General features: G+C 42.7%; 1 protein-coding gene across 1 annotated transcript in view; it reads right to left on the bottom strand.

Moving 5' to 3' along the window:
• Positions 1-25,201, bottom strand: part of ZFYVE26 (zinc finger FYVE-type containing 26) — a 1,347,068-nt gene that overhangs the window by 765,573 nt on the left and 556,294 nt on the right. The window contains exon 18 of the mRNA XM_082275187.1: positions 4,541-5,283. Within this exon, the coding sequence (XP_082131313.1) occupies positions 4,541-5,283 (743 nt within the window). The remainder of the gene's footprint in view (positions 1-4,540; positions 5,284-25,201) is intronic.

The following is a 25,201-nucleotide window of genomic DNA, read 5'->3' as shown; positions in this document are numbered from 1 at the left end:
GCATCCAAGGTGCCAGGTAAATCCGCTCGGGCGAGCTCGTCGTTAACAGCTTCTGACAACCCGAGTCTGAATTGAGTTCGCAGAGATGTATCATTCCACCCTGAATCAAGGGTCCATCTTTTGAACTCAGCTACAAAGTCTTCTACAGGTCTCCTTCCTTGTTTTAAAGCCCTCAATTGAATATCAGCAGCACTCTGCCTGTTGGGGTCATCATATAAACTAGCGAGTTCCGCTAGGAATAAAGAATAGGAGTTGAGAAGCTGATCATTTTTCTCAAAGAGAGAGTCTGCCCAGGCCCGTGGATCACCCGTTAAGTATGAGATAACGGTACAGACTTTAATTTGATCAGTAGGGTATGTACGAGGTTTTAACAAAAAAAGCAATTGACATGCATTTTTGAATTCACGAAATTTTTTCCGATCACCTGTAAACACTAGAGGAGGGTTTATTTTAGGTTCATTCAATCTGTAACGCTCCTGCGTTTTTGTAGTAGGCTGGATTTGCAGCTGCAGAATCTCCACTCAGTAGTCATGTAGAGATGTGTTGAATAACCAAATCCAACTCTCCAGACTCATCACTGTGGGCCTGTCAGCTTCAGCATACAGATATACACACTCAATAAGATGTTCCTGGAGTGATAGGATGTATATGTTAGTATGAAGATGATGTGCTGAAGGGACAGGTGTGAACAGTGACAGAAATGGTAAGCACTTGATAGAAATGTTCAGGAGAGTACTAGATGGTATTAGGTAGAATGCAGATAGGTTAGTAATCGAGTATGGTAACAGGTGGTAAGGATAGCAGATGACAAATACAGGATAGACTAACCCAGTGCAAAGAAGGTGGTAGTAGACTCAAGAGCTAGAAATCTATGTAACAGTGCAGATGATAGAATTAGTATGCATAGATAGTAACAGTCCTTAATGTGCAGAGGTAGATAGTGTAAGTAAGGTTATGGAGGATTCCCCTGTGGAGTACTTATCACTAGTAAGGTTAGTAGTAGAAGGGTCCAGTAGTGAGGGAGTGATCCAGTAGGGAGATACAGGGATCAGTAGCGAGGTTCCGGTCTGTTTCCAAGTAAAAGAAAGTAGCTGGAGGTTCCGGTAGCAAGACAAGCTTGTAAGCATGTGGACACACAGGCAGGTAGCCAAGAGTGAAAGCAGTATGCCAAGAGTGATCGGGTAGCGAGATACAAGACCAGATAGTGAAACAAGTTCAGGTAGCGAGATACAAGAGCGAGTGACATCAGGTATGGCTGCTTTACAGGCGGCTTGAACGAACAATGTGAGAGAGAACGCCGGCGGTTGAAATAGCCGCTCTGCGGCGCTCGGCGATGGCGTCATCCGTCTTAAAGGTGTATGCGTACCACCTATTTAGAAAGGTGGGACGCATATTTGAAAAGAAAATAGAAAATAAGGGTACCAGAGGTACCAGAATCTTACAGGTGCTAATCATTGAAAATTGATCACACCTGATGTACTGATGGCCTATCTAATTTCTTGAGACCCCAACAAGCCAGTAAAGTACAAATACCCCCCATATTACCCCTTTTTAGAAAGCAGACATTTCAAGGTATTTAGTAAGAGGCGTGGTGAGTTTTTTGAAGTTGTAATTTTTTCCCACAATTCTTTTCAAAATGAAGATTTTTTTCTTTTTTCACAAATTCATCATAATACCAAGTTATTTCTACACCCCAAAACAGATTCTGCTACTCCTCCTGAGTATGGCAATACCACGTGTGAGACTTTTATACAGCCTGGCCACATACAGAGGCCCAACATCCAAGTAGCACCTCCAGTTGTTCTAGGAGCAAAAAGTACACACAATTTCCAGACAACCTATCACACTTTTGAAGGCCTGTAAGCACCAGAACAATTGAAACGACCATAAAATGACCCTATTTTGGAAAGCAGACACCCCAACACATATCTAGGAGGCATATGCGTCTTTTGAACATGTCATTTTTTTATGGAAAGAAAATGAAAACGCCTTTTTTTTTTTACACAAAGTTGTCAATTTATAAGCTATTTCTAACACATAGCATGTACATAGCAAAAATGACACCCCAAAATACATTCTGCTACTCCTCCTTAGTAAGGCGATACCACGCGTGTGACCCTTTTACACAGCCTAGCGACATACAGAGACCCAAATTGCAGGGAGCACCGTCATTTCCTGACTAACCATTACAATTTTGTGAGGCACTGTAGGGCACTGATGTGGCATGGATGAGCACTGATGTGGCATGAATGTAGCATGGATGAGCACTGATGTGGCACGGATGGGGCATAGATGTGGCACAGATGAGCACTGACATGGCATGGATGTGACCCAGATGAGCACTGATGTGGCATAGATGTGGCACAAATGAGCACTGACATGGCATGGATGTGGTACGGATGAGCCCTGACGTGGCATGGATGTGGCACGGATGAGCACTGATGTGGCATGAATGAGGCACTGACGTGGCATGGGTGAGGCAGGGATGAGCAATGGCGTGGCATAGATTTGGGCACTGATGTGGCATGGATGAGCACTTACGTGGAATGGATGTGGCAAGAATGAGCACTGAAGGAAAGAATGAGCACTGACGTGGCATGACCGAGTAGAGGTCCGCCACCCAGACGGATCCGGCCAGGCCTGGTTAATCTGTGTCCAAAATCCAGAGAGGAAAGTTATGTGAATTCCCCACCCTGACTATTATTGCTAGAGATGCAGGATGCTGAATCTATTGAGGCTGGCTAGCCTGAGGATGCTTTGTTGCTGCAAGTGAAGGCGGGCTGGATAGCCCAAGCGTGGAAATGTACAGTAAAAGTTACAGTTTATCTTGTTACTAGGGCACAAGCCCTATTCCCAATATCCCTTCCCCCTCTATCCTTGCAAGAAGGGTTGGGAAACCTACAAACACCACTACCAAGTGGTTTTACTAAAGAGGGCCGACCCTCCTACTTTCAGATGAAGAGACCTTCACTTAGGGGGGGATTTTTTAAGGACTGCAACTGTGCCAATGAGGAGATCCTTCGGGCCATCGGGCCAGGATCATTTTCACATCAATTTTGGAAGAGAGGAATCTTTGCAACAAGACTTTTTGTCTTCACAATGCCTTGCGGAGATCCTACTGGGCCAACGGGCCACAATTGTAACCTTCCTGGGTTTCTACCTAGGAGGAACGGGTAGTAGCCTACAGTTGTTTGGTGGGGGGTGCCCTAGGGCAAGGGGGTCCCTGAAGAGACTGTTAGTCCCCACAGGTCAGACAGGTTGCTCAGGCTCCAGCAAAGAAACCCTGTTGAAGAAGACATGTTACCTCAGTGCTGCAGGTGTGAGGGACACTGCGAGCACTAGTCTGAAGGACTCCACATGTTTTTGTGACCTAGTGGGTGTGGTTTGTGGTAGATGGGTAATGACAGGGTTTGGTCATCCCCTTGGAGGAGTGAAACTGAACGCCATGTCAAGACTGCCAGGAGCATCATCTACCGGATTCCTTAGCTAGGGATGTTGAGTGAAAAGGTCGCCTCCACGGAGAGGAACTTACTAGTCAGTGGGAGTGTTAGACACCATTGAGTAAGCATGTGTACTGAACGAGTTAAGCAATTAATCTTCATCAAACTGAGTTCAGCTTGAACATTTCTCCACAGAAACTCTTTGGATGATTCAGAAGACTTTTGGGGATGATGCAATAAGTGTAGTGCAAATAAAAGTATATCACAAGCGCTTCAAAGATGGTTGAGAATCTGCTGAAATCTGTTGAAAGTGATCTATGTTCTGGACAGCCTGCAACAAGCACATCTGAGCATGTAGAACACATATGGGCTGCAATCAACAAAGATTGGGAACTGACAGGGCAAGAACTAGAAGCTGATCTAGGGTTTTCAAAAATAACTGTATCCAAGATTTTGTGTGAGGTTAAGAGGTTCCCACTTTGAAGGGGACTGAGGTATCATTGTCCTATGTACAATGTTTCTTGCATCTTCTTCAATTAACTGATCTATATATTACATGGTTTGATATGTTCCAGACAGACCTTGTATATACCTACACACAAATCCATAAATATTTAAAATGATTAGAAATTCAGATATAAATATTTGCACATAGAAAAGCAGTAAGCCATGCCCACCCTTGTTTCAATATTTTGTGTGCTGCCTTATGAATACAATTTTGGGCCATTGTCCCATATGTAGTGTGTGGTGGCTACCCCAAGATATACTATACTGTGAATGTATGTTTATATACCGATCAATTACATTACCATTTATAAAATGAAAACAAGTCTGTGAACATTATTTCATAAATGCAGTGCATTCCCTCACTTAGTCCTCTATAATCAATAGCTGTGCTATAATGTACATACCATCTGGTTTTGTGTTCTGAGTCACTACTCAATGTAGGGAATCAAATAATGTAGCAAGTGCACTTCTGTAACTAAAATAGTGAACTAAATAACAACGTCCCCAGTTTCTAAAACATAACTGCAAATGAATACATAAAAAAACTAAATATTTTCATCTCTTACCTATAACTTATTGGGATAAATATTTACCTTCTGCAGCTGCACAGCATAGAAGTGCATCTCTGACCTCCTCAAGATCATCAATGTTGAAAGTATAGTGATTTATAATCTGTAATGCACTTGTCCAATTCTTCTTTGAAAGTGCTTCCTGAAATGCTTCAATTACAGCAACAGAAGAAGGGAAGCGAAGCCCTAAAAGAACTAAGGCAGAATATGGCTTGCCACACAAAGGACTTCTTGGTGAACTTGCATCTTGAAAAATCTCCCAAAAAGGTGCAGACAATAAATTGATATACCTCTGAAAAACTGGAAACTCTGAAAGCATCAAGTCACATTCCACAGAAATGGTGTCCATGTCTAAAGGACTTTCTTTCCTACTGCTTCTTAAATCCATCCATGACAGTCCCGACTTGGGTGGCCTATGACTTTTAACAACACTTAAACATGTTAGAACTGCTGTTGCATTAGATTTGTTTTTTAAAAAGTTTAAGGCAGATGATGTTAGGGAGTACTGGCAGTAGTCAGAAGCAGGAGAGTTTGGATTACTCTGTACAATGTCTTCAGAGTCCTTCGTACAAGTAGAAACGGTGATGTAAATGTCAGGAACACATATTTCCAGACATTGTTGCATCAATTGCTGAATACTGCTTGCAAGGGAATATGCTTCATTAGGTTTCCTGGGATGGCTAAAAGACAAAGCTTCACAGCAGTTATCCACAATCACTTGTTTAACATTTAATTCCAGTTTTTCTTTCTTCAGTAACATTGACAACCTGTTTGATTTAAGAAAGAAGGTTTGACTATCATTAACAAACAGGAACAAAGCCTTTTTTAGGTTTCTTACTAATAAGAATGTAATTTTTTTATAATGCTTTTTAGTAATTATGTAAACAACTTAAAAAAAAAAATAAATAAAAACAACAGCAACAGGTCAAATTGACATCAAGTAAAGAAAATGTGATTGTATTTAGAATCACTATTTCAACAATAGTAGGTAAAGGTCAAGTAAGTAGAAAATTATTTGATCCTATACAGTAACCACAGTGTCAAAATTTTAAAATGTTTGTCAGACTTGTTATTAATAAATGCTGTAATTTGTTCCATTAGTTGAATTTCAGAAACTCTTGTACGCCAATGTGCTAAGGTTGGTGGGTCTGTTTTTTTTCCCCCCCAGAGAGCAGGTATGCAAGCATTCGCTGCATTCAGAAGTGTTTGAGAAGTAGTTTTTTATAACCTTTAAATGATATTTGTGCGTCATGAAAAAGTTGCTAGCTGGCATATTTGAAGAGACCAGCCTGTGTAATCTTTAATGTAAGTCTTGACACCAGACCAGAAGTCAGCGAACACTGGGCAGTCTGAGAAAATATGTAGGAGATCCCTCCATTTTGAAGCATTGCCAGCATAAAGGGGACACCTGGGGATTGATTTATTGAAAACTCTGGGGAGTCTTCTACCATCTCGTAAGTACACAGTCATGTGAGTGGAGTCTTCGGGAGGCATAGGGACTATCTGGCTTGGTGTGATTGGCATTTTTCTAGGCATAAGCCTGATAGAAGGATGATATGACTTTGGCTGTGTGTCATGTTAACTGTCTCTGATGGGGATTTGCCTGGAATTGTTTGCCAATTCCGCCATACCAGGATGGAAATACTATTAATGACACTGAGCATAAGGGTATAGTCCCAAGCGATGAGAGAACTGTATATGGATGATGGTAGGCGTCCCTAGCCTCCCCTTTGGGTTACTCTATTCATGAAGGGCATCACCTTTGCCATTGTTTCCATTTGTTGCCTCCCCATAGGCTAAATGGACACAATGAATCATTTAGACACTTTGTCAGATTAAGAGATCTTGAAGCCCTGAGGAAGAGGCTGTGACCGCAAAACGCCTTGAATACTCTGTCTTACCACTGCCCGTATGATTTTATGTAAGGTATGGTGGGAATATACCCCCCATTGTTTGTACACTTTTAACATTTTTGTAATAAAGATATGACTTTTAAAATGTATGTTTTTGGTCGGAATAGGTATACTAAGAGGTTATCCTTGAACACTCATTGTTCTTTATTGGTTTGCTTTTTATTATTTTAGTATTATTATTTTATTATTATAAAGCATATATATGGACAATATCCCCCAGATTGGGACTATGACGGGTAACGACACAGGTAGGTATAACCGAAGGAAATGGTTTATTAATGATAAACACAATAAAATATATATATACAGTAATTGGCAAGAGGGCCAAAAATATTACACAATTGCACAATTTTGAAAGAAAACGTTAGAAATTGGGCGACTCTTTATATTGGTAGATCCAATGATCATTTAGACATGGAGGAACCTGTAATGTGGTTTTGAAGACCCTACGCGTTTCAATGATACTCTTCTTCAGGGGTATTTTTAAACCTTGGTTCCAATTGACTGTTTATAACTATTTTACACTGTTCTACAAAAACAGAAACAAAATTGTTAATTTTATATCATGGTACAACTTCTAGTTATATATCATTTATTTTTCATTGTATATTGTTCAACATATCTCATCATACACATACCATGTCTTTTTTTGTGTCATTCGATCTGCAAAGAGTCGTCTTTAAAAACGTGATCGTTTTGGCATTCTCCAGGATCACATGCTAGGAGATGTGTACGGGGGTTTGTACTGGGGATTCAGATCATTCCTACTCAATCCAAAAGGGGAAGAGAGAAATGGGTGAATCAGTACTGGATAAGGAGCCGAGATAAGGACAGAGACGTAGGACAGAAGCACTGAGTCACTACACGGGGTCCATACCCAAAAAGCACCAGCTTATTCAATCCGCCATTCTAAAAAGATTAAATTAAAAAATATATATGTTATAATCTTATTTGTTGGTAACATGATTTCTTAGTCAGAGAATAACAGTATGAAGAGATATATCTCTTAACATATTAATGTTTAAATCGGGTTTGTGGGATTTTGGGTTTACATATCCCTGGGTGTTGGGTAGTCATTTGAACATTGTGATTGGAATATGAGTTATTAAAACAAACCCAGATAGATATAATCTTGCAGGGTATAAATTGTTCCCTTTGCAAGAGACATCCGTGCATTCAAAAGGATACCTACCTTATAAAAGTGTGTTGTCAAGAAAGGAGGCTTTGGAGGGGAGGACAGGTCAAAAAATCACACTTGCAAGATATTTTCAATGGCCATATGGTTTCCAAAGAGACAAAGGAAACATCTATTTGGAATATAAAGTTATATATCAGTAAGTAAGTATGTATTTATTCATACAAAAGACTAGATACATGATCATAGTCTGTACTTCTAAAGAGGGAAGCCAGACTAGAAGATGTATATATCTATAAGTATCTTCAATGGTTTTTATATTTCAAAAATTACCTTTTGGAAATTGTCAGGCCGATTGCAGAGTGTGTGTCCCTCTCCTCCTGTGAGTAAAGAATGCCTAAATGATTGTGGGAGGGATGGCTTTTTATATCTGGGCTTATGGACTGAATTGACGGATCTAAAGCAGGTGTGTGTAATGGGAGGGCCCCCTGAGGGGGCGGTGCGGGGGCGGCCCCACGGGATGCCAACCAATCGGGGCCAGCCGTCATGACACGTCAGGATCAACTCCGACCGTCGCCACGGCAACCCCGCTGTCAACAAACCCGGGACCACGATCCGCATCACTCCCCCACCGACGCACGAAAGGGGGAACAGGGCGGTCAATTTGACCATCCCGACCCGCATAGCCATCCATCTCCAAGGCATGGATTGCCAGAGATCGGATGGCTTACGTGCGCCGGGCAGTGACTGTACGGACCGCCCATTCCGGGACCGTCCCATCCCGGCTCCTTCCAGGGGCGGATGTGACGTCACACATTGTGTGGCTTACCAGATCTCCCCACATACAAGTCCCAGAATGCCTCTGGGGAGGCTCACGATCTGTGTGCCAAGTCATAGATTTAAAAAGACAAGAGGAGAAAAAGGAAGATGTAAATAACAACGTATATTGGACATACTATGTTATATAAACCATACAATGTATCCAAATATCGCTTTAGATTCATTGGTATTTACATTGCTATTAGTCATGTATAACAGAAAAGATGTACTTCCACATCATACAGTTATATTAACAGGATTTCTTTGTTATTGTTATACATTTACATACATTGATGGTAATAATATACATTCATATATATTGATGGTAATAATATAGCATTAACTACAAAAGATTATTTTACAGCGTTGCACTTCTGATTTTATTTTGCCTATCATATCTTGGGCCATGATGTCACGAATGGTATTTTTATTGTCATTTTCTTGAAACAGATATGCCTGCTAAATTTAGTAGATTTCAATAAAAATATAGGATATACAGTCATATTGTTCCCCAGTCACTATATAAGTTCCCAGGATACTCTTTAAATGGATGTAGCCATTTAAAGAGTATCCTGGGAACTTATATAGTGACTGGGGAACAATATGACTGTATATCCTATATTTTTATTTATTGAAATCTACTAAATTTAGCAGGCATATCTGTTTCAAGAAAATGACAATAAAAATACCATTCGTGACATCATGGCCCAAGATATGATAGGCAAAATAAAATCAGAAGTGCAACGCTGTAAAATAATCTTTTGTAGTTAATGCTATATTATTACCATCAATATATATGAATGTATATTATTACCATCAATGTATGTAAATGTATAACAATAACAAAGAAATCCTGTTAATATAACTGTATGATGTGGAAGTACATCTTTTCTGTTATACATGACTAATAGCAATGTAAATACCAATGAATCTAAAGCGATATTTGGATACATTGTATGGTTTATATAACATAGTATGTCCAATATACGTTGTTATTTACATCTTCCTTTTTCTCCTCTTGTCTTTTTAAATCTATGACTTGGCACACAGATCGTGAGCCTCCCCAGAGGCATTCTGGGACTTGTATGCGGGGAGATCTGGTAAGCCACACAATGTGTGACGTCACATCCGCCCCTGGAAGGAGCTGGGATGGGACGGTCCCGGAATGGGCGGTCCGTACAGTCACTGCCCGGCGCACGTAAGCCATCCGATCTCTGGCAATCCATGCCTTGGAGATGGATGGCTATGCGGGTCGGGATGGTCAAATTGACCGCCCTGTTCCCCCTTTCGTGCGTCGGTGGGGGAGTGATGCGGATCGTGGTCCCGGGTTTGTTGACAGCGGGGTTGCCGTGGCGACGGTCGGAGTTGATCCTGACGTGTCATGACGGCTGGCCCCGATTGGTTGGCATCCCGTGGGGCCGCCCCCCGCACCGCCCCCTCAGGGGGCCCTCCCATTACACACACCTGCTTTAGATCCGTCAATTCAGTCCATAAGCCCAGATATAAAAAGCCATCCCTCCCACAATCATTTAGGCATTCTTTACTCACAGGAGGAGAGGGACACACACTCTGCAATCGGCCTGACAATTTCCAAAAGGTAATTTTTGAAATATAAAAACCATTGAAGATACTTATAGATATATACATCTTCTAGTCTGGCTTCCCTCTTTAGAAGTACAGACTATGATCATGTATCTAGTCTTTTGTATGAATAAATACATACTTACTTACTGATATATAACTTTATATTCCAAATAGATGTTTCCTTTGTCTCTTTGGAAACCATATGGCCATTGAAAATATCTTGCAAGTGTGATTTTTTGACCTGTCCTCCCCTCCAAAGCCTCCTTTCTTGACAACACACTTTTATAAGGTAGGTATCCTTTTGAATGCACGGATGTCTCTTGCAAAGGGAACAATTTATACCCTGCAAGATTATATCTATCTGGGTTTGTTTTAATAACTCATATTCCAATCACAATGTTCAAATGACTACCCAACACCCAGGGATATGTAAACCCAAAATCCCACAAACCCGATTTAAACATTAATATGTTAAGAGATATATCTCTTCATACTGTTATTCTCTGACTAAGAAATCATGTTACCAACAAATAAGATTATAACATATATATTTTTTAATTTAATCTTTTTAGAATGGCGGATTGAATAAGCTGGTGCTTTTTGGGTATGGACCCCGTGTAGTGACTCAGTGCTTCTGTCCTACGTCTCTGTCCTTATCTCGGCTCCTTATCCAGTACTGATTCACCCATTTCTCTCTTCCCCTTTTGGATTGAGTAGGAATGATCTGAATCCCCAGTACAAACCCCCGTACACATCTCCTAGCATGTGATCCTGGAGAATGCCAAAACTATCAAGTTTTTAAAGACGACTCTTTGCAGATCGAATGACACAAAAAAAGACATGGTATGTGTATGATGAGATATGTTGAACAATATACAATGAAAAATAAATGATATATAACTAGAAGTTGTACCATGATATAAAATTAACAATTTTGTTTCTGTTTTTGTAGAACAGTGTAAAATAGTTATAAACAGTCAATTGGAACCAAGGTTTAAAAATACCCCTGAAGAAGAGTATCATTGAAACGCGTAGGGTCTTCAAAACCACATTACAGGTTCCTCCATGTCTAAATGATCATTGGATCTACCAATATAAAGAGTCGCCCAATTTCTAACGTTTTCTTTCAAAATTGTGCAATTGTGTAATATTTTTGGCATCCTTGCCAATTACTGTATATATATATTTTATTGTGTTTATCATTAATAAACCATTTCCTTCGGTTATACCTACCTGTGTCGTTACCCGTCATAGTCCCAATCTGGGGGATATTGTCCATATATATGCTTTATACTAGCTAAAGGAATGAGGGTTTAAAACGACCCAGCACTTTTTCAAACCTATCCAACTCCCACATCCCCTCTTGTTATTTTATTATTATAGCATTTAACATGAAATGAGGTTTAACAGAAAAGAGAAATGTTGTTGTATACACTTGAATTGCAGTGGGGAAAGGGTAATATTAAGGGCCTCAGATTTTGATAGATTTTTTTTTAAATTAGAAAGAGATCCATAGGTCTCTAAATCCCGTAAGTATGGGAAAGGTGGTTTGAAGAGATGAAAAAGAAAATAAGGTAATCTTCATATACAGCGACCTTAAGGAAGATTTTACCCGTGTCAAGGCCAGTGATTGCAGGATTTATCCTAATGGAGCAAATAAATGTTTCTAATGATAATATAAAAATTAAAAGGGGACAAAAGGACATCCTAGACGTGTTCCATTGCTAAAGAAGGGTGTCGAAAAGGAATCATTAATGCGAACAGTAGCTGTACGGTGCAAGTATAAGGCCCTGATCCAAGACATCATATTAGTCCATAGACCTATGTGAGTCATAGTAGTGATGGGGGGGCATGGCAACTGCTGAACGCATAGCTCGCATGCTGTGAGAGCTCTGCGCTTTCTCTGGGAAATCAGCCTGATCCATGATCTGCACGAGCCTCCAAACGGACAGCCACAGAGCCAAACACAGCCCCGACACCGCTGACATGTCCCACCACTCGAGAGGAGCCGAAGCTGAAGAAACTCTCTGGTTTCTTCCCTTCGGTCAGACGCAGCCTCCAGCAAGATGGCAGTGGGTGGCAGATGATGACATCCGGAGACAGTCCTCTAGCGGCATTTGTGTTCCCTTGCGCAGCCACAGATGCCTCTACACTTACGCAAGATGGAGGAGACACCCCACCGGAATCACCCAGTACCAGCAACTGGGTCAAATCCAGGCACCAGAAAGACCCCCAGCAAAAAGCCGTGGAACCTTTCATGAAAATAGGGGGATCTCAGGTCAGTGACAAGACACCAGACCCTATTGCATCCTTCCCAACAGTGGGACAAGCCATGTCAGATATCCTAATGAAAGACATGTTGCTTCTTCTTCACTCCTCTCTGCAAAAGGATATGCTGTCATGCTTTCAGACATGCAACACAGACATACAACGTAGTAGACGCACATGAATCCCACTCTGAGGACATAGCCTGGTTGAAATCAAAAGTAGCAGACCTTGAGGATCGCTCGAGAAGAAACAATTTGAAATTAAGGAGCATCCCAGAATCCTTCATTATGTTCAGGAACTCTTTCAAGCAGTAACCCCCAAGCTGAGTCCGAGTGATCTTACTATCGATCGCATACACTGGATCCCTAAACCAGCCTTTCTCCTGCCAGAAACTCCTAGGGATGTCCTTATGAGAATGCACTACTATCAGGTGAAAGAAGCAGTGCTGTCTGCATTTAGAGACAAAGACCATCTCCCTGAACAGGCCACCTCACTACAAGTTCTGGTAGACCTGACAGCTTACACCTTGCAAAGGCAGAAACATCATCTTTTGTTCATCCAAAGTTCTTAAAAACCATAACATAATATACCAATAGAGGTATATGGTTACCCTTAAGATCACTAAAGAGGGCACCTCTTCAATTGTCAACACACTCGCTGAAGGGCTCCAGCTCCGGAAGTCATAGAACATCATCCCGGCTGATCCACCTGGACGTCCTGGGCCGACACCACCACCGGGATAGGTGCCAAGGCTGAAACCAATGAATGTGGGTAGAATCACAATTTTTTTAACCCCCACGGCAAATAGGCTGTTCTTCCGGAATACAAAATGTGTTGTTCCTCTGAACTTGTGATCGTTTCCAGATATGCTTCTTGAATTCACTCTTCGTTAATCTCCTTTCACCTCAACAAAATCGTGACCTGAGTGCTCTTCAGTGTGGCACTTCTATGTGCTCTAACTGCTCACCTCAAGTAACTCCATCCCGTAACGTCACTTCCGGTCTGCCTTTGGTATACGCCCTACGTGTTACGTCACGGTACAATGTGACTTCCTCAGGGGAAACTATCACAACTGATTGGACACTGAGCACAAATTAAAATAATATTTTTATGAACCATCTTTTGATTGGATAATTGAGCACAATTTTGTCAGTGAATAATATCAATATAAATCCACACGGGATATATTATTTGATTTCTTAGCACCTGTTTAAACATTTGCACTTTATATACAAGTATTTATAACACTATTATTTTTTGTCTTTAGTTGTTTATTCATTGGCACTACATATATATTGTATATCTACCACAGGCTATTTTTTCTTTATCACTGCAGTTACTGCATAATTTGCACATTAGGAACGCACGTTTGCACATATATTTTATTTTAAGTGATAAGATGTTTTTGTGATCAATCTATCAACCTTAATAATATTGAATTCATCTATATAATTTACCACATGAACAACTCTTCCCCTTGGCATTTACAACTTTAGTATTATTTTTGTAATATATCAACCTATTATATCTTTTGTATCCTTGAAGCGCAGTACTTCCCCCCTATGATTGTAGGAGTATATGTACCTAATGCTAAACGAGGGAATTTTTTCAGAAATTGCTTAAGTGCTTATGTCTCCACAAACGGGGTATGTAACGGAATCCGGACACCCCGACTGGGTATCTCCGCCAAGAAGCTGCTTCGTAAGCTCTGGAAAACGAGATCCGTGAATCTGGCTAAAGTTACCCCAAGCACTCGATAAAACAAGTTTTGAAGTCAACCAGAATGAAAACTGTTTATTCAAACACATGCCCAAAAGATATACACTATGGGACAACCCACCTCCCCCTTAGCAGCCAATCCACATACACATAAATATCCCATAATATGTTGATCTTAAGGCAGACAAACAATAGAACAATGGAATACAGGTACTTAACAATAACAAATCCCACCCCATCTCACTATCTAGTAAGGGTCTATGAGACACTCCTGCAATATTCTAGCAATCTGAAAATTCAAATTGTTTATCTTTATATATTTCCTGAGGGATATTGTCCAGAAATATTATTGTCCCAAGTGAAAGAGGCCCTTCACTCTTTCAACACAAACCACACATATAGAACCCAGGATAACTGGGGTAACACGAAATGCTGAGTCTGGTGTGGTTGTACAGCGAGTCTGATTAGTGCAGACCCGACTAGGGTTCATGGTCACCCTGTGCCCCCCCCCCCCCCAGCCAAAGTGACTCCTGTCACAGGGTAATTTTCCGATATGTGGGGACATGAACATGGTTATAGATCCTAGCCTGGACACCACATCCCGGGGAAACATAGGTCCTCTACATTGCCTAACCTCATGTATAGCGAAGATCTTTAGGATACATGGAGGTGTTTTCACGCTTCAGAGCGGGATTACTCATATCACTCCCCCCAGGTATAATTCATACTGCCGTATTGAGCTATGTTTGGCAGGTAAATGGTTATTGCAACGGATCTCCTCTTCTGAAATTGGTGACATTACATGGTCCGACCACGCCCCGATCTATGTCACGATTTCGGAAAAGGACTTCCAACGGTCCACTCACATATGGGGTTGTAACGACCAAATCATAAAAGATAATCCCACTAAAGAGGTAATTACTCAACATATTAATACTTCCTCAACAATGATAATCCAGATATTAATATTTTTCCCCTTTGGAACGCCCATAAGGCATATACTCAGGGAATCTTGATCCAACCAGGTGCCCGAGCCAAGAGATCTTATGACAAGAAATCTCCAAGATGTTAAATAATATTCAAACGCTGGATAGTGCAAACAAGGCCCACCCTGACGCCTCGATTCTCCCTAAACTTACCAAACTCCATACAGAACTACGTTCCCTTCATCAAGAACAATACAGTGGGGATTGAAAGTTTGGGCACCTCAGGTAAAAATTTGTGTTAATGTGCATAAAGAAGCCAAGGAAACATGGAAAAATCTCCAAAAGGCATCAAATTACAGATTAGACATTCTTATATGTCAACAAATTTAGATTTTATTTCCATTATTTACACTTTCAAAATAACAGAAAACAAAAAAATGGTGTCTGCAAAAGTTTGGGCACCCTGCAGAGTTAATATCTTGTACTGCCCCCTTTGGCAAGTAGCACAGCTTGTAAATGCTTTATGTAGCCAGCCAAGAGTCTTTCAAATCTTGTTTGAGGTATCTTTGCCCATTCTTGCTTACTAAAGTCTTCCAGTTCTTTGAGATTTCTGGGCTGTCTGTCACGCACTGCTCTTTTAAGGTCTATCCATAGATTTTCAATTATGTTGAGGTCAGGAGATTGAAGACCATGGCAAAACCTTCAGTTTATGCATCTTGATGTAATCCCCTGTGGATTTTGAGGTGTGTTTAGGATCATTATCCATTTGTAGAAGCCATCCTCTCTTTAACTTCAGCTTTTTCACAGATGGCATCAAGTTACAATCCAAAATTTGCAGAAATTTTATTAAATCCATTTTTCCTTCTACTCGTGAGATGTTCCCCGTGCCACTGGCTGCAATACAACCCCAAAGCATGATTGATCCACCCCGATGCTTAACAGTTGGGCAGAGGTTCTTTTCATTAAATTCTGTGCCCCTTCTCCAAACGTACCTTTGCTCATTCCGGCCAAAAAGTTCAATTTTAATCTCATCGGTCCACAGAACTTGTTTCCAAAATGCATCAGGCTTGTCTATATGTTCATTTTCAAAGTTCAAACGCTGATTTTTGTGGTGAGGACGTAGAAGAGGTTTTCTTCTGATGACTCTTCCATGAAGACCATATTTGTACAAGTATCTCTTTATAGTGGAATAGTGTACCACAACTCCAGTGTCTGCCAGATCTTTCTGGAGGGATCGTGCATTCAAACGTGGGTTTTGAATTGTTTTTCTCACAATCCTGCGAGCTGTTCTGTCTGATATTTTTCTTGGTCTTCCAGATCTTGCTTTAACTTCCACTGTTCCTGATGACTGTCATTTCTTAATTACATTCCGAACAGAGGATAATGACATCTGAAAACGCTTTGCTATCTTCTTTTCGCCTTCTCCAGCTTTGTGAGCGTCAAACATTTTCAGTTTCAGTTTTTTAGACAACTGCTTAGAAGATCCCATGGTGCTGATTGTTGGGGCAAGGTTAGATGAGTCTGGGCATTTGAAACCTTTGAGATTGACATCACCTGATCTTCCCAGACGATGATTGAGAACAATCCATGACACTGGCAGGTCTCAGCCTTGCAAATGCGTGTCAACTAAACCCCTGTTCTTTATGTATGTCATGAGACAGTCTTACCAAGGGAAGGGGGATAAAAGGGGAACACCAGGAAATAACTCAAGGCCCCTAGATCGGGGTATGAGGATGTGACATTGATATTGTAAAGGGTAACACCTATAACCCAACAGTATATGACCTGTGAGCCAAGCAACTGGAACAAGAATCAAATAAAAAGAAGAGAGAAGTTGCAAATATGGCTCCAACAAGGGTAAGGTGTGTATAAAATAGGGTACTTTATTGAGGCAAAAAGAATTTTAAACATATGAAAACCAACAACATCAAGGGTACATGATTGAAGGTGTGCTCATGGACATGAGGATAAAATCATGTAAACAGGGTCCTGTCTCATATAAAACCACTGCTACGGATGACTAAGACTCCACCCACCACCCCATCTACACACTATGAGAAGTAGTTCGATAAGGATCTGCCACTGGAGATGTGGAGAGACCAGATGGGGTATTGACTCCAAAAGGCTCCCAGTGTAGGGTGAACTCCCAGCTATGGGCAATGTTGATCCAGTGGCCAGACTGTGTAAAGGTTTTCTCGGCTTGTGGGCAAAAGGAGCCAACACTTGTAAATACTTGATAAATAATATTCACACCCACAGTAGATATATGTTGCAGCTTGCGGCTCAACCACTATTCACTCTGGCATGCGGACATAGAGTTCCATTTGTAGCACCAACACTTAAATATAGTCCTGTAGGGGCAAAATATGGCAAGAACACGGCAAAAGCACAGCAGCAAGCAGCAGACTTTAGCAAAGCAAAGAAGCGTGAAGCAGTAAGCAACAGTATAGATGCATGTAGTCTGGCAAATGTTAAGTTCTCCAAGTCCGGGTCACTATCTGGTCAATGCAGCCAAGTAGCTAATCATCACCTATGGCGGTGGATAAAGCAGTCCAGAATCAGTGAAAATAAATCACAGGTTGATTCAGTATGTGTATGTCGGGACTCAGGACAGGTGCAGCCAGCAGCTGAAAGCAATGTTACAGGCAGTATGTCAGCAAACAAACAGGCGTTTTCTTACAATGAGCAGCCGGTTACTGACCGCAGGAGTCCTGTTGATTTGTGTTCCAAGCACCGATATCCGAGCAGTCTGGAATCATCAAGCAACGATCCTGCCGTGGTGCCAAGTACCGCTTCCTGGGAGTGGAGGTATGCCGATGTGTCCGCCAGAGGATGTGGGAGCTTTCTGCTGATCAACGTAGGTTTGGCGCCAAGCAGCAGACAGACGTTGGAGAGGTCCGTGTGGGGAGCAGGGTGGCGGGCGGAGTCAGTGGCGTAGCAGCGTGTGACGTCGACGCGTTTCGCGTGACGCAGCACACTTCTTCAGGTGTATGCTTCTCAGCTGGTCCTTTTCAGTTTGTACCATCACTATTAGAGTTTTGAGATACTAGACCAGTCATGGATGGGGGTAGGTTGGGGGAGGCTTGGGCTGCTCCCTCCCACCTTCCTCCAATCCATCCATTTAGCAGCCAAGTGCTTCCATTGTGGAGACACTCAAATTAGAAAGTGTTAGGACTGCATGTAAAACAGGGTGCCGTGTAGTGGCCCTGCAGCTTACACATGTGTTTGCAAATGCGTGTCAACTAAACCCCTGTTCTTTATTTATATCATGAGACAGGTCTACTTGGTTGGTGGCAGACTGGAGGGTGAGTACATTAGACTGGGGGCTGTCTGGCTTCCATGCAATTCTTTTAATCCTTTTTACTTTTCAATAATTTTTATTGAATATTTTCCATACAACAATTAACAGACAAACAAAAAACAACAATGGTGAGTATACCATGGTACGGGATATTTTTTCCAGAACAGTAACAATTGCCAAAGGTGTAAAATCATAACCAGAATCAAGTAAAACAGAGTAATCAACAGGATGGAACAAAATAATTACTATGAGTCCACGTTGACCAGTCTTTGTGGAATTTCGGGCCTCTAAGGATAGAGAATGTGTATGCCTTTTCTAGAGAATATTGAACATTAATCTGTCTAATAACCTCCAAGTGCGATGGAGCAATAGATCCCAATAACGTGCTATAATAGTCCTGGCCGCTATCAGCACATGGACTACGACCGTTCTCATATGGTGCGGTATTAGGTCGATTCCTAGGTTGAGAAGGGCTAAAGCAGAATTAGGTTGCGTCAATATACCAGTAACAGTAGAAATAATCTCAAATACCTTTCCCAAAAAGCTGGTCAAGCCTTTACACATCCAAAATATATGGAGAATGGTACCTACTTGGTCGCAATTTCTCCAGCATAAGGGGCTCTGAGATTCATATATTTTCGACAAACGGTATGGTGTTAAATACCAGCGGGTAAGGACCTTTTGTGCCTGTTCCCAGTGGGAAATACACTGGGTTGGCTTGTAGGATGTTCGGATAGCCAATTGCCACTGTTTCTGTGGGAGTTATCTTAAGATCTTTTTCCCATGCGATCATGTGTGGTGTTTTGCGGAATGTGTTTTTTTGTCCAAAAGAGTTATAAAACAGGGGGATACCTTTCACATGATGTAAGGGATTAGAGAGGAATTGCCATATTGGTGAAGGTAAGTGCATCTTGGGTGGGGGAGATTTACGCACAAAACTGGAAAAGCTATTATAAGGAAAAATGGCCTGTGGAGATAGCTTGAATTCTTGTTGTAGGGCCGAAAATGGTTTAATCGTGTCTCCTTGATAAAGCTGTGCTACATTGGTTATGCCCGCTGAGGTAAATTTGGAAAGGTTGACACAGGGGAGGAGGGTTTTAAGGACGGTAATTGGTAAATGAACTGGGACGGATAGCGTTGATCGAGGGAAGTTGTGTAAGGAGATGCCTCCATGATATTAATGTCGCTTGAGTAGGTAAGGGAAGAGAGTGTAAAGGGATCTGTCTCCAATTGTCTGCGAATAACAGGGTGCGCCAAGATCCTCCACTTTAGATAGTGTGGATTCAATAGGGATCCACGGGAGATTGAGGTGATTTGAGAACCAGTGTTGTAGCGGAGCTAGACGAGATGCGTGGTAATAGTCGAGAATGTCGGGGATACCGATACCCCCCACCGATTTATGCCTCACCATGTGTGCATATGCACATCTCGCTTTTTTTTTTGCCAAATGTGCGCAAGAGTCTCTCAAGGGACGTGATGTATTTGCGGGGTATTGGTGCTTGGAGGGTTCGAAATAGGTATAGAATTTTGGGCAGACAAACCATTTTGAATGCAGCAATTCTGCCGGTTCCACGACAATTCAGTCGATTTGAATTTGGCGATGTCCTTGGAAATATCCGAAATAAGGGGTGTCATATTGGAGGCGACTAGGCCCGCAGTGGGAAATGTTAGGTTTATTCCTAGGTAGTGTAAGGGTGAAGAGGACCATGTATATGGTAAAGCGGATTATAAGTGGGAACTGGTGGTCGAGTTTAAACCCATATTTAGGATGACAGATTTGCTGAAATTCCCTTTATAGTCCGAAATACCACTAAAGGTTTGTAGAATGTCATGGGCTGCTGGGAGTGAGATGACTGGGTTAGGGAGACTGAGAATTACGTCGTCTGCAAACAGCGTGATAACATGGTTTGTCCGAGGAAATTTAAAGCCAGAGATCAGAGGATGTTGTCTGAGAGATGCTGCAAGGGGTTTAATTAATAGATTAAATATGAGGGGCGATAGTGGGCATCCTTGGCGGGTACCATTTGTTATAGGAAAGGGTTTGGAGAGGACCCCGGCTGAAAATACTTTGGCCGATGGGGAGGAGTAGAGGGTAAGTATGGTAGATAGAATCGGACCAGAGAAGCCAAATCTTTGCAGTACTGCTTTCATGTAACCCCAGTGGACGTGGTCAAACGCCTTCTCTGCATCTATAGAAAGAAGCAGAGAAGGCGCTTTAGTACGTTCTGCATGGTGGATCAAGTTTATCACTCTCCTGGTGGCGTCTGGGGCCTGTGTGCCCTTGACAAAGCCCATCTGGTCTTCTGCTATCAGCGAGGGGAGAACTAAGGCTAATCTGTTTGCAATGAGTTTGGCGAATAGTTTGACATCATTATTTAGTAAAGAGATCGGTCTAAAATTTGCTGGTGTCGTCGGGGGTTTACCAGGTTTAGGGAGGGTAATTACATTAGCCTGGAGCATCTCTGGAGGTAGGGTACCGGTGGTCATAGCGGTGGAAATGAGATGTAGCATATGTGGGGCTAGTATATCTTGCATAGTGCAGTAATATTCGTTTGTCAAACCGTCGGGGCCCGGAGATTTGCGTAGGGGTAGAGCTTTTAGAGTTTTTGTTAGCTCGGATATTGTAAACGGTTTGTTGAGTTGTGCCAAAGATTCTGCGGATAGTGCAGGTAAACAGAGATGACGAAGGAAGTTGTGAATATCTGATTCTGTAGGTTGGTGGGTATTAGAGTCTTTATTCAGGTTATACAGAGAACTATAGTAGTCCGCAAACGCATCTGCAATTTTTTGGGGGTAGGTTAGTTTGGTACTCGTGTGCGGATGGGAGATGAAGTCAATGTTGGATTTTATTCTTCTCGATTTCAGCCTGGAAGCTAAGAACTTGCCTGTTTTATTGTGGGACGAGTAGTATCGTAAGCGGAGGCAAGTAGTTTGTCATGTTGTTCCGTTAAGATTCTGTGCAGATCAGAACGGAGCGATGTAAGCTTAGATGTATTAGCGGTGGATGAGGCGGATTTGTTGATGTTATCTAGGGAATGAATTTCATTAATAAGGCTGTACGTTTTAGTTTGGCGCTTCTTTTTGAGGTGGGATCCCAGTTGAATCAGAATGCCCCTGATGAACGCCTTATGTGTGTTCCACAGAGTGGAGGGGGACATACCAGGAGTGGCATTTGTGTCAAAGAATTCTTGCAATTGGGTTTGCAAGTATTTGAGTGAGTCTGGGTCAGAAAGGATGGCATTATTGCAGCGCCACACAAATGATGAGGGGGTAGTAGGGCTAGTTGACAGGGACAAGAGGACTGCAGCGTGATCAGACCACAAGATAGGGGATATGGAGGTGTAAAGCACTAGGGGCAATGTAGCGGAGTCTACGAAAAACATATCAATTCTAGTGTACGTATTATGGTAAGGAGAAAAGAGTAATCCCGTTCATCTGTGTGTTGGTAACGCTACACATCATGGAGCCCTTCGGAATGTGTGAGGGTGGCAAGAGAAGGCAATTTCGATTCACCCCTGGAAGAGGGGTCCATGATGTGGTTCATCACCAAATTGAAATCACCGCACATGATCAATTTCCCCACTTTCAATTTAGCAACCTTCACACAGAGTTTACGTAAGAACCTCAACTGGTGCTTATTAGGGGCATAAACGTTAATTATTGTATAAGGACAGTTATCAATAACACAAATAATGATGATATACCGGCCCTCTGCATCCTGCACCATCTTGGAGTAGGCGAAGGACACAGAGGAATGGAAAGCCAACATCACACCCCTCTTCTTCTGTGTGGATGGGGCTTGGAAAATATGTGGATAGTCCGGGTGTGAGCAACGGGGGATGTGGCCTTGTTTAAAATGTGTCTCTTGTATCGCTAGGATATCAGCTTTGGAGGTGATCGCTTCCTGCCACATAGAATAGCGCTTAACGGGGTGATTAAACCCCTTAACGTTCAGGGAAAGAAGTTGTAGGGCCATGGCAGCTTAAAACAGAGTGATATGGGTGCGTGGAGTATTGTACATACTGTCAGTAGTCAGTTCCTCGCAGGAGAAGCCTTGAAGTAAGATGCAGAACTCCTTGCAGCAATGTAAATGTGGTAAAGGGTAGATGGAAGGGAGTACTTGAGGGACCAGCAGACGTGGAGCATCGGATAGAAGAGTATCCCATCCCAGCAGGAACAGGAAGATACGACTCAGATCTTCAGCCAGGCGAAGATGTTGTTGATGATTAGAGCAAAGGGCAACGAAGGGTTCCAAACCATGGATCAGTGGCTATAACTGTGAAGAAGTGGCAAAAACAAAAATGACACAAAAAACAAGCACCATAAGGTAAAAAAAAAAAACTTGGTCTAGTAGTTGCAAAGGCAGCGGGGGTCAGGAGCACGGTGGTAGGTGCTCATCTAATAAAGTGGGGACAGATACAACCAGCGAGGGTATGAAGAAGTGCTGTCACTTATGTTGGGAGGTAGATCTCGAAGATCTTGACACGACGTGCCAGTCAGGTTGGACATGTTGGATCGGCGGAGCGGCGTTTGCGCGTTGGATGTCCTGAGGGTCTGGTACAATTCCCCATTGGCGGAGCATGCGAATCCCTTGGTCCACGGTGGTGATGTTGGATGTGGTGCCTTGGTGGGTCACACAGAGCCGCGCTGGGTACTTCCATTTATAGATGATTCTATAATTGCGGAGGGCCTTGGTGATAGAATTGAGATTGCGTCTCTGCTGCAGAGTGTACTGGGAATAGTCTGGAAGGACTTGGAGTGTTTTGGCTTGGTCAGGGAGGCGGTCTCTGCGCCTAAAGGTTTCCAGAATTTTCTCTTTGGCCTAAAAAAAGTGCATTCTGAGCAGCACATCTCGGGGTATTTCCTGAGGGAGGAAGGAGGGCTTGGGAATGCAGTGAATCCGATCTATTTTCAAATCTGCATTAGTGAATTCTGGGACAAGTCTCTCACAAATGAGGGCAATTGGTTAGGCTGAACAGATTCTGGGATACCACAGATCTTAAGATTGTTGCGTCTGGATCGGTCTTCCAGATCTGCTAATTTTGCTTGGATTTGCTGGATGTCATCTAGTTGGGATGTAGGAGAGTCCACTAGTACATTATATGAGGTGGTAAATTCCTCCATTCAAGTGTGTGTACTCGATCCCCTAGTCCATGTTTATTTATTTTTATTTTATTTATTTATTTCAGGTACTTATATAGCGCTGTCAATTTACGCAGCGCTTTACATATACATTGCACATTCACATCAGTCCCTGCCCTTAAGGAGCTTACAATCTAAGGTCCCTAACTCACATACATACACAGTAGGGCCAATTTTTTTTTTTATATACAGGATCCAATTAACCTACCAGCATGTCTTTGGAGTGTGGGAGGAAACCGGAGTACCCGGAGGAAACCCGCGCAGGCACAGGGAGAACATGCAAACTCCAGGCAGGTAGTGTCATGGTTGGGATTTGAACCAGCGACCCTCTTGCTGCTAGGTGAATGTGCTAACCACTACACCACTGTGCCGCCCTTTCTGGCAATATGAGATTGATGCAGCAATATTAGCCTGCATGGAGGAGTTCAGCATGGACATCATCTCCTTGAGAGTAGTGTCTGACACTGGTTGCCCTGTTGTAGCAATGGAGGCAAAGGGGTCTGGAGGAGGGACATAGGCCCAGGCAGTGGTGCATGTAGTGGAGTTATTGCTCACCTCCATGTCTGGGTTGTCAGGGGCTATGTGGCTTTTGTCCCATCTAGGCTTTGATTTTGCAGGGCTCTGCGTGGAGGGTGTTGAGGGTGAGGAGTCTCCTGGGCGTGCTGACCACATCGGAGGAGAGGATCCGTGCTGCTCGGGAGCCGCCGCTGTGTCTGCTGATGCTGAATGTGTGGCCGCCGCTAGAGGATGGACTCGCTGCGGGAGAGGTTGGGCGTCGGCACCATTTTGGTGAAGTCTGGGAGTCACCGGTCGGAAGAATTCCGACAATTTGCGGACGACAAAAGCCTCAGTATTCACTCTTGTCATGGCCGCTGTGTGCGGTGCACCGGGTGGTGGTAGATGCGTGCAGCGACTGTGGCAGGCTGTGGAGATTGATTTCCCTGGGTGGTATCTGGAGCTCAGATCAGGGTTCATACACATTTTTACCAATAAAATTCCATGACTTTTCCATGACTTCACGTAAATATTCATGACCTAAAGTTTCATGAAATGTCTATGTATACATGTTAAATAAGAAGAAAATCCATTTCACACCCAGCATATTTTTACTAAAATAAATGACAATCTTTGTAGTGTACAGTACCTCTGCAGTTAGGGTTTTGTTTCTGGATACAGCGCGACTCAAAATGGTCCCTTGTTTTACAGTGGATGAGATGGAAGCACCACTGCCGCAGCTGGGAGCGGGTGTCACTTCAGGCGCACGGGTGAAAAAGCTGAGAACTCTGATGTAGGGGGGACTCTGGTGACCAGAGACCACTTTCCACAGAGTGAATGCACTAAGGAAGGGAGGGGGGGTGTCCTGATATAAAGAGGAACCTTTATAACAGTGCCCCCTTACATCAGTGACCCCCTCTCAGACTGGCCGGGCAGCACTGTCACTGACCTCCTCTTAGGTGCACCATGCTCTGGTTTTATCCTGTAGTCTCCTCTCCCCAGTCCACACATGTCTGACTTTTCCTGTGATCCCCATCCCGACAGCACTCCCACTTTTGACTCCTCTCCAGACCCCCTCAGAGACTGCAGACATGATAAAAGACAAGAGATGGTCAGAGATTACGGACATGATAGAAGAGATGGTTAGAGGCTGTGGACATGGTACAGGAGGTGGTCAGAGGCTGTGGACATGGTACAGGAGGTGGTCAAAGGCTGTGGACATGGCACAGGAGGTGGTCAAAGGCTGTGGACATGGTACAGGAGGTGGTCAAAGGCTGTGGACATGGTACAGGAGGTGGTCAAAGGCTGTGGACATGGTACAGGTGGCCAAAGGCTGTGGACATGGTACAGGAGGTGGTCAGAGGCTGTGGACATGGTACAAGA

The sequence above is a fragment of the Pelophylax lessonae genome (assembly GCF_965119305.1).
Source record: "Pelophylax lessonae genome assembly, chromosome: 13".
NCBI classification, from domain to species: domain Eukaryota; kingdom Metazoa; phylum Chordata; class Amphibia; order Anura; family Ranidae; genus Pelophylax; species Pelophylax lessonae.
Note: the sequence above shows the minus strand (reverse complement) of the source record. Positions and strands in the feature narration are given on the sequence as shown.